At 38.1% G+C, this 14484-nt stretch overlaps 1 protein-coding gene across 1 annotated transcript in view; it reads right to left on the reverse strand.

Moving 5' to 3' along the window:
- Nucleotides 1-399: 399 nt before the first annotated feature.
- Nucleotides 400-14484, reverse strand: part of PGGT1B (protein geranylgeranyltransferase type I subunit beta) — a 35839-nt gene continuing 21754 nt past the window's right edge. Inside the window, 7 exon segments of the mRNA XM_057415276.1 lie at nucleotides 400-979; nucleotides 982-1113; nucleotides 4832-4940; nucleotides 5206-5390; nucleotides 6817-6862; nucleotides 12434-12566; nucleotides 13626-13777. Of these exon segments, the coding sequence (XP_057271259.1) occupies nucleotides 933-979; nucleotides 982-1113; nucleotides 4832-4940; nucleotides 5206-5390; nucleotides 6817-6862; nucleotides 12434-12566; nucleotides 13626-13777 (804 nt within the window). The 3' untranslated portion in view covers nucleotides 400-932.

The raw sequence follows: 14484 nt of genomic DNA on the forward strand, positions 1-14484 counted from the left end.
TGACAGTCTTCTGTTCAGAGGAGCTACCTCAGCCTTTGCTGACCAACATCCCATTAAGGCTCTCCAGGAAAATGGACTCCCACAGGAACTGCTGTAGCCCACCTCCAGGATGCTAGATCCTCTTTTAGATATTTCTACTTGCACCTGAATTTCAGGTCATCTCAGGATGTGGGAATGAAACAAATTCCCAAACTCCATCTCCCTTACTTCACTTCCTCACATCGCCGAAGTCTTGCTCCCTTTATCTCTGCACTTAACCTTAGGCAGCTCAAATCCCTTCCACCATTTTGGTTCCACTCTTTTTCCACATTCCCTTCCCTATTTTTCTCTTGCCTCCACTTTCTGTATCTCCCAGATACAGACATCCATTTAGTAAGGCCACGCAACTTTAAAAGTACAGTATATTGAATAAAATAACTTTATTTGCATTTACTTCATTTTTTTTTTTAAACAAAGTTTACGGAATCTGAAAGTAGATGATAAAAGGTAACTTTTTACTGATACTTTAATTTGGGAGCTTCTCCACTCCAAAACATGTTGAACATCAAGATCATAAAGAACCCCGAGGATTTGTGCTATACCATATGATATGTAAACAGATTTTGAAAATACTTTCCCATTATGTATTTTGACACAGTAAGCACAAATTTAAAAAAAATAAAAATGAAGTTTAAATGCCTCAAGGGATTTCTTAGAAGTAAAGCCATTTGAAGAGCCATTTACAGTTTGCAGTGACAAACTTTTATATAATCAAAATACCTCCTTTTTCACAATGTAGAATATTCTCCTGAAGGCAGCTCCCTATTGAAGTAATGCCAGCAACACAGATCTGATTGTATGACTCCAGCACTTAAAAGAGCACATTTGCTAGACATGGCTTTTAACCTTGCGCTACAGTTATGCTACCAGAACTAAATTCAAGTCTAAATCAGTCATGTAGTGACGTATGTGTCATCTGAACACTGTTTAGAGTCCTTGTTTTCCACATCTGATGAAGGTGGTGAAGGCGTTCTGAGGTTCTTATGCTTACATTCAGGGCAGGATGAACTTTGCAAATACCAGATTCTCCAATTAATGACAAACCACAGATCCCAAAGTAGGCGTGTAAAGCATCTGAAAGAAGAACAGAAAAAGAAAATTATGTCAGGCTGTCAAAGCCAACTGTTCCTGGATTCCAACTCCCCTGAATAATTACAGCCAAGGAAAACAAATAGGTGCTTCATTTTAAACAGAAGTTTTGACAGAAGAAATAATTTTCTGCCCAAAGTGACCAGCGTGAACCAGTCAGTCATCTCTAGAAACAGAGTCTAGTTTTCTTTTTATAACAATTCTTGCCCACTACTTTGTTTCTTCTGAGAGCTCAAGTCAAAGAGCAGAAGAATTTGAGCATTCTGAAAATAATTCTTGTCCGTAAAGCAAATTTTTATTCCCCAAACATGAAAGAATTTTTTGGCTGAATACCAATATTAGTGCCAGTAGCTGTCAAAGAACAAGATTTAGAAGCATGAAAGAAGTTATTACTTTACTAGCTTTACCCCTTCCTGAGATAATACCCTAAGGACAGGAATTTGTGAGGTGGCTTGATCAGTCATAACAGCTGACTGCCATGAAAAAGGGATGCACTTATCTCCCTATCCCATCCTGCTCCTGCAGCCTACCTTATACCAGCACTACAGCTTGCTGAAAACTCTAAGCAATTGAAAAAACATGGAAGAAAATTAACCCAAACAGGATAAAATGGACAGTTTTCTGATACACTAGTGAATTAAACTGGTTTTATTTTGCTACACACCAAAGCTAGTGCAAAAAAGAGAAAGCAGGTGAAACTATACTTGGGGAGTCTGGGAGGAAGAGAAGCGAGTATGCCTCCTCCTGGCAGCAGCAAGTCATGAGATTGGAGTATCTCCCCATGAAATCACAGGCTAAAGATGGAATAGGATGTGAACGTAACATGCCCCTTGCAAATTCTCAACACTTAGTAATCTTTCAGAGGTGTCAGTAAATTTGGATCTGACTAAAATGGTAGTACAAGGAAGTACCTGGGTAGTAAGACTCTGAAAGAAGGCTTCTGCTGATCAGCATTAACATGCAGACAAAAGCATGCTCAGAAGATACAACACTACTGACCTTGCAGAAAGTATGTCAGGCAAGGAGACCTCAGCTTCAGGAAATAGTGTATTAACCCCTATGGACAGCTGTATTGAAACCATATACAAACCGGATTACCTCTACATGGCTATTTTCTGGGTTCAATGACAAAGTTCAGCACTTGTGCAAATCTGTGCTAACTTAATACTCTAGCTAGTTCAAGCCAAAATAAACATATGCAGCCTGTGTACATCTCTGTTTCAAGCTATAAAATACATCAAGTTTTTCAGGGTCAAAAACCACAGGTCCAAACATTTTGTTTCAAAAGTAACTCATAAATACAGAATGCAACATGCAAACTTGCAAATGCTCTGCTGCTGTCTTAAAAACATAACAAAGAAAGGTGTATGTACACTTCTACAGGCACAAATCTCACTTCAGTGTTTTACGCATAGTAATTGTGCGCACCTATTTTCATTCTATCATTCCTTATGTTAGGTGTTTTAATCCTTCATCACCCATAATTCACATGTGCTTCCAATTCTTTTAAATTGTGCAACATTTGAAGAGAAGAAGCGACATGCATCAGAGTTCTGCTTGACCTCCTGAGGCATGCAGCAGTACATTTAAGTAATTTAAGATGAAAGTTTATTTAAATATAGTCATGACTTATGCACAAATCTGGAAAAAAAAAAAAACCAAAACCCAACCCCAAATGGGTTAAGTATCTATACTAGCAAAATGTTGTGGATTAACCCTGGAAGACAGCTGAGCACTGCAGAGCTGCTCACCTCACTTCCCCCAGCCCTGGTGTGAGAAGAGGAAAGGGAGAGTAAAAGTGAGAAAAACTGCAGGTCAAGATAATGGTAATAGGTAAGGGGAAATCTGCAGCTGCAAGCAAGAAATCCAAGGAATTCATTCTTATGGATCAGCAGGCATGTGTTTAGCGGCTTCCCAGAAAGCAGGGCTCCATCATGCGTAACGGTTAGTTGAGAAGACAAATACTGTAACTCCAGACATTCGCCCCTCTTCCTCCTCCTTCTCTCAGCTTTTATTGCTGAGCACAATGCCATGTGGTATGCGGTTCCCTGTAGTAAGCTGGGATCAGCTGTCATGGCTGTGCCCTGTCCCAACTTCTGGTGCATCCCCAGCTTGCTCACTGGCAGGGCAGCATGGGTAACAGAAAAGGTCTTGATGCTTTTAAGCACTGCTCCACAACAGCTAAAACATCCTTGTGTTACCAAGATTATTTTTGGTCGCAAATCCAAAATGCAACCTCGTAAGGCTCCCTAAGAAGAGAATGAACAACTGAGCTGCACAGATGCTTCGTATTAGTGAACTATGAAATCTTCATTGTGGAGTCATGCAACAATCAAAAGACAGCTTGCCTTTCAGATACTAGACTGAGCTTGTAGGAAGCTCAGCTGTGTATATATGACAATAAAATCACAGTTACACAGAAGGAATGCTGCATTATAGTAATTCTTCACATTAGAACTGCATTAACATTTTTCTCCTTCCTTCAAAACATGAAGACAGACTTATGTTACTATCTGCATGAGGAAAGAATGCTGCAATAAACTCACCATCATAACAAAAGAGACAGCAAAAGAATGCTTTATGAGAAACAGTGGTGCTCAGGCTGGAACACCACACAAATCGGAGGAAAGCAGCTTAAATCTTGCCGTTCTCAAACCTTATCTCAAATAATCACAGCTATGCTAAGACAGGTTAAGGAACTGTGAACATTACTAGGGTTTTACATAGGGTTTTTTTATCCCTAGCTCACTAAGTAAATGGTTCATCAAGATAAACAGAAATATTTCCTCCAAGTGATACTTACCTATATAATGCACAGTAAATACATCTAAGGAACCCTAAGCTGCTTTTTAGGTGTGGGGGGGGACAGATCTGTCACAAGCACTGCATTTTCAGTTTGGGTTCACCTTAAAAAAGTCTCAACTGTGTTCAAAATGAAATTTTGAAAGGAAAAATATCAAGGCACAGATTCTGAACAGACTCACCCACTTTTATCACATTTGGTGAGTTTACAGTCTCTTTATCTTTCTGTACAATATGCCACTGGGCATAATTTTGGGTTTTCGTTTGTTTGTTCATTTGTTTTTTTTTTTCCCCACAAGTTTGCAGTACTTCCACTGAATTCTAGCAGCTTTTAAAATTATTTCAAATTAGAAGATTTAGCATCTTTTCAAGTTTTTCACAACTTTAAATTATCTATTTGTAAAGGATAATTAACTTACATACTATATCTAATTGATATGCATAACTACATAATGTTGGTATGTAAACTTGGACTGTTTTTTACATATATCAATGACTTCTGAATAAGCTTAAAGGAATTCATTTATTAAGTAAAAGCAGTTTTGAAATATTTTACTCAGATAATTTGCAAAGGTACCCAACTGCATGATATTCTCTTTAACTAGAACAGTTACACACATATGAAAAGGCTTGTCCAGCTCTAAACAGACAGTGACACCCTTAGCAATAATCTAAACAGCAGCTCACTTGCTCTGTGGGTGTGGTGAGCAAGAAAAAACTACCTCCCTCTTCCTACTTACATCATGAAATCTCATATTTTGTTTGTTTTTGTTTTTGTTTTTTTTTTCTCATTTTTTGGAAGAAGATTGAGGAGAAAACTTCCTTTACATCTTTCCAATGTCTCACTGTTGGAGTGTGCTTGTAGGTTAGAAAGCACATTAAGTTTGAAAAACAAATTTACCTGGATGGCTATCTGGCCACTTGGCAAATCCCCCAACAAGGCGATCTTGAGTTGACAGGATGTAATTTCGGTTTTTCTCAAAATTTGTATATTGGAATATGTTCAAGAGCTGAAAAGAAATTAGACCATTACAGTAATATACTAAATCTTAGTCTATTTTTAATACTAAAACATAGTACCTATTTATGAGATAAGCAGTGATAGCAGAGATAGCACTAATCTGGTAAAGCTCCGTATTTTTGCAATATGAAAGACCTTTATAGTGATGTGTGCATATTCAAGCACTTGGACCAAATATGTACCTCTTTTGAGAAAAGATGCTTAAAGAAATCGAAACAAGGCAGTAACTATCCTCTAGCTGTTCTGTACACTACCTTCAATGTTGCTCCAACCCAAAATGAATAGCAGGTGTCTACAGGTTTGTTGGGTCGTCCATGGTAGCCATTCTGTTGTCTCATTATACACCACCTTCTTATTCTGTTCAGTTCTTTTTCTGAAAAAACTTCTTCCAGTTTACCCATCAAACACAGCGATGCAATGCCACAAAATGTAGAGCCACCTGTGAAGACAGAATTTTTTTTGCAATGTTTTGTTACGCAGATTTTCACTGAAGCCTGTATGATCTCAGTCAGAACTAGGGTGGTAGCAATAACATCAATAGATTTTCAAAAATATGAAAATATTTAGTCTAATCTCCAAAGATATAATAGCACTTTGGTTCAGAATATATGTCAAAGGGGATCCCACCCCCAAATCAACTCTTGCATTATGTTTACTTTCTTAAAGATGGATTCCCTCTCTCAATGCCGCACAATTTACATTACACACCAATCCAGAAATAAGCAAATTGCAGAAAACATTTTTTCATATGTAACTTAAAAAAGAAAGCTATTGGGATGCCAGCAACCAGAATGAAGCAGACATGCCAAAACAGTCTCAGACGCAATCCCCACATGATACAGACACAAGTGTCTGATGAACAGAAAGCAAAAAAACTAGGAGGGAGGAGCGCAAGAAGAAAAAATACAATGGCAATCACTTTTTAAAGCCCATCAAACACCATTCTGAGTATACTGCCTGACATGACAAAATTATAGCCCGGAAAGACTGTAAGCAAGCCACTGATAGAAGACTGGGGCTCCTTACACTATCATAATGCTAAAAGACCCCATATTTTCATTTTGATGCTGAAATGCAGCAGAAGGATGCGGAAGTAATGCAGTCTGTTAGGGACAAGCATTCTATGGTACCTTAGCTAACTGCTTTCTTAAATACACAGGGATATAATTTATTCCTTTCAACTTGATCTATCCCATAGGAACAAAAAAACAGACGTGATCCTATCAAAGCTCAATACTAAAAATAAAACTAATAAAACTAATAAACGTTTGACAGATTGAATATCAGTCACATAAAACTGAACAGTTTCTGCCACAATCAGACCACTACTTCATGGCAAAGAAACATTTTGCTTAAAAAATGTCAGTCCTTTGGGAATTCCTGTCTTCACAACTACCAACTATTTGCAACAACTAACTGCTGCTTCAAGATTTGAGCCCCCAATATATGCTTTAATCTATCAGAGAAAATGTTTCTAGGTTTTACTAAGAACTGCTGAAATTGGAGATTATCAGGTGCATTGCACAAAATCTGTTGCAGATAAATCCACAGAGTATCAATGGTACCTGTGGAAAAGTTTCATCTTTCAGCAAAAGACAAGAACCAGAACCAACACCTTTCAATAAAACATTCATGAGGTAAGATTAATGGAGTTGGTACATTAAAAGCCTATCTGATCTGATATTAAGCTGGAACTAAAGCAAGAAGGCAGAAGACAGACAATATTCTGAGGCATGTTTTGGATTTGTTTCTCATCACAGTTCCCTAAATCAGAAAAGAAGGACAGATATGACATGCCCTGCACCTCTTACAGCATTTCCAATCCCAGTCATAAAAACAGGTGTAGAACATTTTAACATTCTTACCATGAGATTCTAGTCCAGCTCCCTGTGCCAGGCCATTATCGTAAGACTGAAGACAAAAAAGCCCACAAACCAGTTACTTTGGAATCACATTACTTTCACAGACATTGCAATTTCTCTGCCCTATAAAATATTACTATTAAAAAATACCTTAGCAATGCTGAAAAGTCACTTTGTTAAGTGAAAGAAAAAGGAGAAAGCTGAGTCTGATGAACAAAGCACCAAAAATATTACAGTACAGGTCTGTTAGGAGCAACCTAGGAGCACATGATATTTTAGATGTAGCAATAACAATCCTTTTTTCTTAAAAATTCATTAAATTATTTTGTATAAGAAACAACACATCATAGTAAGATACCTATAAAATGGAAAATGGTTATTTTACAAGAGTTCAAGGGGTCTACAAGGATGCTGGAGTGGGACTCTTCACTAGGGACTGTAGTGACAGGACAAGGGGTAATGGGCTAAAACTTAAACAGGGGAAGTTTAGACTGGATATAAGAAAGAAGTTCTTTACTGTAAGGGTGGCAAGGCACTGTAATGGGTTGCCCAAAGAAGTTGTGAATGCTCCATCCCTGGAGGTGTTCAAGGCCAGGTTGCACAGAGCCTTGGGTCACATGGTTTAGTGTGAGGTGTACCTGCCCATGGCAGGGGGGTTGGAACTACATGATCTTACGGTTCTTTTCAACCCTAACTATTCTATGATTCTATGATTCATCAAATACTTCATAAATTATCACTGGACAAATACCCAGCTCTTTAGGAGGAACAAAGATGAAGTTTAACTCTTGGAATTAAATTACACAGCTCCTAGATCTTCTATATTAATTGTTCAATTAATGATTGGTTCAATATCTGATCAGACAGTTAGAAAGCAATTTTAAACCCCACCTCCAGGTGCCAACTATGCATTTCTCTTGTTTTCTACATAACATTTAACAGTGTTATAGCAGATACAGGACACCTTGACAGACTACCATCGAATCCCACAGTCCTAACTAAAGAATGCTTACAGCACCTAGCACGCCGTTAGGAATGACCTAAGGATTGTTTTTAAAGCTGACATTGAGAAGAAAACAGGAAACAGCAGCAGACACAGAAGCTACTTTGAAACTGTATTTCTCAGTTCTTTAGTTCTTGCTGCAAGCTCAAGCAACTAAAAAGACTAACATCTGATACATACACTTAAAGCTGCAGCTTGACATTCTGATCTTTGAACCCGTCAATTTTAAGTAATTCTGATGAACATCAGAATGCTGAAACAGTGTAAACGTGAATGCAGTGCAAATGTGCTACCACATTCCACAGGCTCATTAAGCAAAGGCAAGCTGATTAGCAAAGCTATGCTGGCAAAGCTAATTAACTCTACAAACACTGATTGTAAAGGGAGGTGTTTTACTTTACGTATGACAAAGTAATTAGCTCTGGAGAAAAGCTGTTAAGTGTGCATCCCAGACCTTGTACTACGTTGGGCTGCACAATTAGCTTGTAATTTTAATAGATAATTGTTAATCTTTGGCTGACTGGTGCCTGTTTGCAGACAGCAGCTGCTCTTTGGGGACTTGTGAGTTTGGGGAGCTACTGGCTGAAGAATGAGGGAAATACTTTTGGTTCTTTGTCCTTTTTAAAAGACTCATGAAATTATAAGTGAAAAGAGGCTGTAGGTTACTGCAATGTGAAAATCGCATAACTGAATACTATCCTCAGGAAATGTGTAAAACCAGTTGGGTACAATCTTTGCATCACAGTCTAAGAGTTCTATAATTAGGTTAATCATATCAACAGACTCATACACCTGCATTTCAAGAAGAGTACTACAGTAGAAGCAGCGTATGCTACACTTAAAAAGCTTCTAGCAACATTTCCACTGAAAAAAATAAAACAAATTTGGGGTAAACCAAGCAATGTTGCAAAAAAAGTGTATTTTAGAGTCTGTAGAAGTCATTAAAAATTTCAGCATCTTAGTGTTTGTTGGTTTTGTGATTAGTGATATATCTGACTTTTGAATGTGGAAGCACCAAAAATCAACCTCTGTTGATAAAAATAGTGTTCCTGGAATCTGACTATTTTACCGACAATAAAACTGACCCAGAATTGGTTTTGTGATCAATTTAGCCAAGCCAAGTGACAGTCAAGAAGGCTATCCATTCTGTATAAAGATTCTTTTTAACATGGTTATTTTTCTGAATAAAGCAACACCATTGATTCAATCTTCTGCTGTTCTTGACAGGCCTAACTACACAAATCCACTCCCTCCTTCAGATATGTTGAATTTTATCTGTCACAAATCTTACCCTCCATCACTAAATAGAATAAATTCCAAAGAACAAGCTAAAAAAATACAGAAGCTTACATACAAAGATTACTGTGTTTAACCAGTCATGTTACTCTCCATCCAGATTAGCTGCACTTCACATATATGCCAATTTGAATTACTGAAAAAAAGTTGATCACTTGCTTCAGCTGTGTGTATTCAGCTGTATGATGCCATAGAAAGTAAAACAAAGACATACCTTTCTGTCACAGCAGTTTACTACTGAGCAATGCACTCTTTTTTATAATTAACAGAAGTAGTAGAATGAGGTAACATTGTAGCAAACCAGAAATAGGCATTTGCAAGAAAGTCTACAGCAATACTCACAGTGTAGTTAACTAACGTTACACAAGGAATAACAAATGAAATATTCTCAAACAGAAATTACTTTGAGTTGTAATATATATGCAATTCTTTTTAGCACCATCTATGATATCTGTAGAGGAGTGTCCTGGGTTCAGCAGTAGCAGTCATTTTTCTCCTTGTTGGTAGCTGGCGCAGTGCTGTGTTTTGACTTTCGGCCTGGGAACAGAGCTGATAACAATGGTGTTTTGGTTTGGCCAAGGAGTTTGTGAGCCTCATGCTCTGCCAGGGAGGAGGGGAGGCCAGGAGGAGGCAGAGACAGGACACCTGACCCAAACTGACCAAAGAGGTATTCCATACCACAGCACGTCATGCCCAGGATGTAACTGGGAGTAACTGGAAGGACAAGGGGTCTTCTGGGTCGGACTCGTTTTTCAGCGGGTGGTATTGTATTCTCTTCCCTTGCTATTTTCTCTTATCATTGTTGCCGTTGGTGGTAGCGGTGGTGATTTGTGTTGTACATTGTTTGCTGGACTGTTCTTGTCTCAACCCATAGGAGTTGCACTCTTTCGATTCTCCTCCCCATCCCTCTGGGAGTGGCGGGAGGGGGGCCTCGATTGCTTCCAGCCCGGCACCACTCACTGGGAGTGAGTGAACAAGCTGTCTGGCTAGGGTTTAAACAACGACAGTTCTTTTTGGGGCCCAACGTGCGGCCTGAAGGGTTGAGATAACAACAGATCTGTCCGGATTAATAGTCACTCGTCACAATGCTGATTTATTGGCTCTCAAAGTTGTTCCTCTTCATCTCACGGTTTCAGTATATCGTACCTTACTTCGAGCCGGTATTTGCTGTATTAGTGTTTTTCAAGTGTGGGGCTTGGGCTAAGGTTTCTGTCTCATTGTACTTTATGGTAATGACTTGTAATACAATAGAATCATCGATCATGAAACTGATCTGGCTTATGTTCCCAGTGTGGTCACCACCTTTATACTTTGGGAGGTATATAATAAAAGTGCTTAGCAATTACACATCTTTTTTCTCCTTCTTGGGTGGTCAACCTGTGAAGGAGACATTCTTTTACCCTCCCAGTCCTCTCCCCAGACCATTTACAGCATCATTTGAGAGTTTTGAAGTTTTTGAATGGCCTTTTAATGCTGTTGAGACTTGTTTGCTGGGTAGTGATTTGTGTTATACCTTAGTTACTAAACTGTTCTTATCTCAATCTGTGGGAGTTGCATTCTTTCCAATTCTCCTCCCCATCCCTCCAGGAGTAGGGGGAGAAAAAGAAGGGGGGAAGTGAGTGAACGAGTTGCCTGACTGGGTTTAAACCACGACAAGGAGAAATCAAGCTAAGATTCCCAGATACCGCATTTTATATTCATTGTATTTATCTTAATAAATAATACACTTTAAGAAATATTTGGTTCATGTGAGAGGTAACTGAATTGGAACATATCTCAAGGAAGGTGGTGGAAAGAGATGAATTAGAGGAAGGAACAACCACAACTATGAAATGATTTTCACACAGGGCTATTCCCTGAACATCTGAGATTTTTTCAGACACATCTCTGACACCACAATGTGATTGATCAGCATGCAGATTTTGTGTATTTGCCAAGAAGTACCAGACACTTGGCAACAAGTCAGTGTATTGAAATGCTGCTCTCACAAGCAGTGCACATGCAGAAAGCCCAGGCAAAACTAGAGTAACATGTGCATACTAGCTCTGCAGAGAATTAACAGTGTCCTTTAGGATGACTCCTTTTGCCAAAAGGAGTCCTGCTAAACACAGCGTATAGTCAATCTGCCAATTCACAGTAAATCTGGACAAAAATACAGCATCTCTTGTTATGTATTAGCACATGCTAAGACGACTGCTGCCCAGGATTGTATAAAACTTGTTATGTGGTGTTTTCTGGGGAATGCAGGTGTGTGAACAACTTATTACAGGATGGATAGGGAAAGGACCAACAGTGAAAAAGGGAAAGATCAAAGCAGACTGTGGAACAAGAAACGGAAAACAGAGGGGAGAATGGTATGAAAGGTACCACTCTAGTATGAACAGACTGCTGGTCTGTCTGTATGCTTATATGACTGAGCCTTGTCTTGATCACCTTGGTTGGTCCAAGATTATGGCAGAATCACATAAAGCTTCTTGTGATAGACAGTAAGAAATGCTTATGCAACTAACTACTTCCCTAAAAAATAAAACCCAAATTGATCAGCTAGCAGCAACTATTAAAATACACTGGTTTACAACAGAAGTTGTATGCCATGATACATTTGGCTCTCTGAATCACAGAAATTTACTATTTATGTTTACTCACATTCTGGGAACCCTAGGTTTCAAGCTTGATTCAGGTTCTTTGAAAAAGATTTATTTTAATTTTGGAAAATGAAACTCAATTAAACTAATGAAACATCACAAAAACAACCCTGAAAACTCTCCTGCTCCAATCAAATACGAAGTCATCTTGCACAGACACATGAATAAATATGTACGTTCTAATATTTTCTTTCATTCCAATATTTAATAAATAATGAAGTATATGACTGGAAATACTTACTGAGCTTGAACTGATGCCAATACTTATTTTTTCCTTTGATTCTGTGTATCATTTAAAACACACGACTACAGATCACTGAAATACAAGAATTTTACTGATGCAGTGCTATACTTACATATTTTTTCTACATTAGAGGAACATCAGGCCCCAATTTTCAAAAACTTACTTTTGATTTTAAATTGAGTTTTAAAGAAAAAAGATCAGATTACATTTGCCACTAACAAACATACCAGATAATTTTATCTTGCTAGTAGACACATTACAATGAAAACAGAAATGCAAAAAAACCCAACATACTTTCTCATTTTCAACTTGCTAAAGTAGGAACAAACACTGCCACATTTAAATTTAGACACAGGGATTTTCAGTCATAGTTAAGAAATAAAGCTAGCAAATTTAAAATACAGTAAGAAATAACACTTCGTGAATACTCACCATACTTTTTCTAATGTAGTCTATAGCTTTTTTCATATCCATGCCTGACCAGTTATCAAGCATGTAGCAGATGCAGGAAGCACAGTACACAAACCTCATATCATTCTCACTTCCTTCCAGCACTGCACAGAAACTGAAAGAAATGTTTTGGTCATTGTACATTGTATAGCCTCTTACATCAGAAAATATGAGAAGCAGTTTGAGGAATTGTGTAATTTTTCACTTTGAAAATGAGTTACTTCTATTTACATTATTTCCATAAATATAACCTAAAGCTATGCTGCATCTTCTTTCTAGAAGATGTGATTCTAACTAAGCCAAGTAAAATAAACAAAACTATTAACATTCAGGGGCGTGGGTGACTATCTCCAAGGATGTAATGACACCTGTCTTTATTTATTCGAAGATGTTAATGCTTAGAGTATATACTGATGTATAAGCTACCATTTTAACATTTACCGTTTTAGGCAGAATTCTTTGCCTTCCTAGAAATCTTACTAGCTGGCCAGGCTTTCTTTCCTGACTGCAAATTCAGGATCAGTTTTCCATGTATGTATAAACGTATTTGTGATTGTCACCATTCTAATATGAATGGCAAAATGTACCTTCAAACCAGTTTTTGATTTCTTATAACTATCATATTTCCAAACTCTACAAACATTTTAAAATGGTTGTATCTGTGTTGTCTAGGTAAAATATTGTGCTCTCATAGCCTCAAAATGAAGATGGATGCTATGATTTGGATGCCTGTACCAGAAATAGTTTGGCCAGCAAGACAAGGGCAGTGATCATATCCCTGTACTTGGCACTGGTGAGGCCACACTTTGAATCCAGTTATGGGCCCCTCATTACAAGACAGACAACAAGGTCCTGGAGAGTGTCACAGCTTGGTGTCATCCGCAAACCTGCTGAGGGTGCACTAGATCTCACTGTCCATGTTGCTGCCAAAAGATGTTAAACAGCACTGATCCCAATATCAACACCTGAGGAACACCACTAGCCACTTATCTCCACATGGCTATCAAGCCATTGACCATCATCTTTGAGTGTGACCATCCAGCCAATTCCTCATCCACCAAATGGTAATGCTATGATACTCTCTCTTTGACCCTGAAATTCAACTGTGTCCCATTCTACATCTGGGTTTTCTATTAACCTTCCAAAGAGTTGCAGAATATAAAAGATCTTTTACCTTCCATCCTCCAGCTGGAGAGCTCTCAGTCCTGCCAGTATGGCATCTTTATTTACTCTACTTAAATCATCTCCAAGGATAACCAGACATGACAGACCTGTGTAAGTCATTGCTATGTGCCCGCTATCATAGGGGTGAGACAAACCTGGACCCTAGAAAAAATGGAGGAAAAATTAAAACATCATAAAACATCATTCACACACACACACCAAAAAAAAAAAAAAGAAAGAAAGAGATAAACAAAGTTCTTTTCCCATCACTCATTATGGCTGAACTAGAGGCATTCCACACAGCTTTTCTAATCAAACTAAGCTACTGCACAGCTCTGCTACCCTTGTAAACAGTCAGTTAGTAGGAAGCTTTGGAAGAAAGCTTTGCCAACAGTATTATTTATGCAAGATTTATTTTATTTTTGTTTTATTAGTATTTATTTTGCTTTTAAGCAAAAAGACAAGAGTGTGTTCATCCTGATACTGGGCATTAGCTTCCTGGAAGTTGGGTAAGCACTGTGAAATAGCCAAAACTCTGGAGATACGTTCACCAAAGACTGTAGAATCTAATGATCTACAAGTAGAAAGCAGTGTGAGGGATTATTAGCAATCTCTCTGCCAACTGAAGCAATACCAAACCAGCCTCTCATCTATTTTCATCTCTATTCTAAAACAACAGAGCTTAAAGAAAGTTATTTACATAACAAATAATGTCAACAGAGAAGCGAAAATAGCATTAAAATGCAGACTAGTCACACTACAGGAACCACTTTAATGTTCAGGGATTGATACAGCTGTGTTAAATTACTAGTTTTCATTCTGATATTTTATAGGCACATCCTGGACTGTACCACTTCACAAAAACAGAA

Source organism: Pezoporus wallicus, unplaced genomic scaffold (assembly GCF_028554395.1).
Source record: "Pezoporus wallicus isolate ANWC-B61680 ecotype Strahan unplaced genomic scaffold, APGP_CSIRO_Pwel_v1 contig_7360, whole genome shotgun sequence".
NCBI classification, from domain to species: domain Eukaryota; kingdom Metazoa; phylum Chordata; class Aves; order Psittaciformes; family Psittacidae; genus Pezoporus; species Pezoporus wallicus.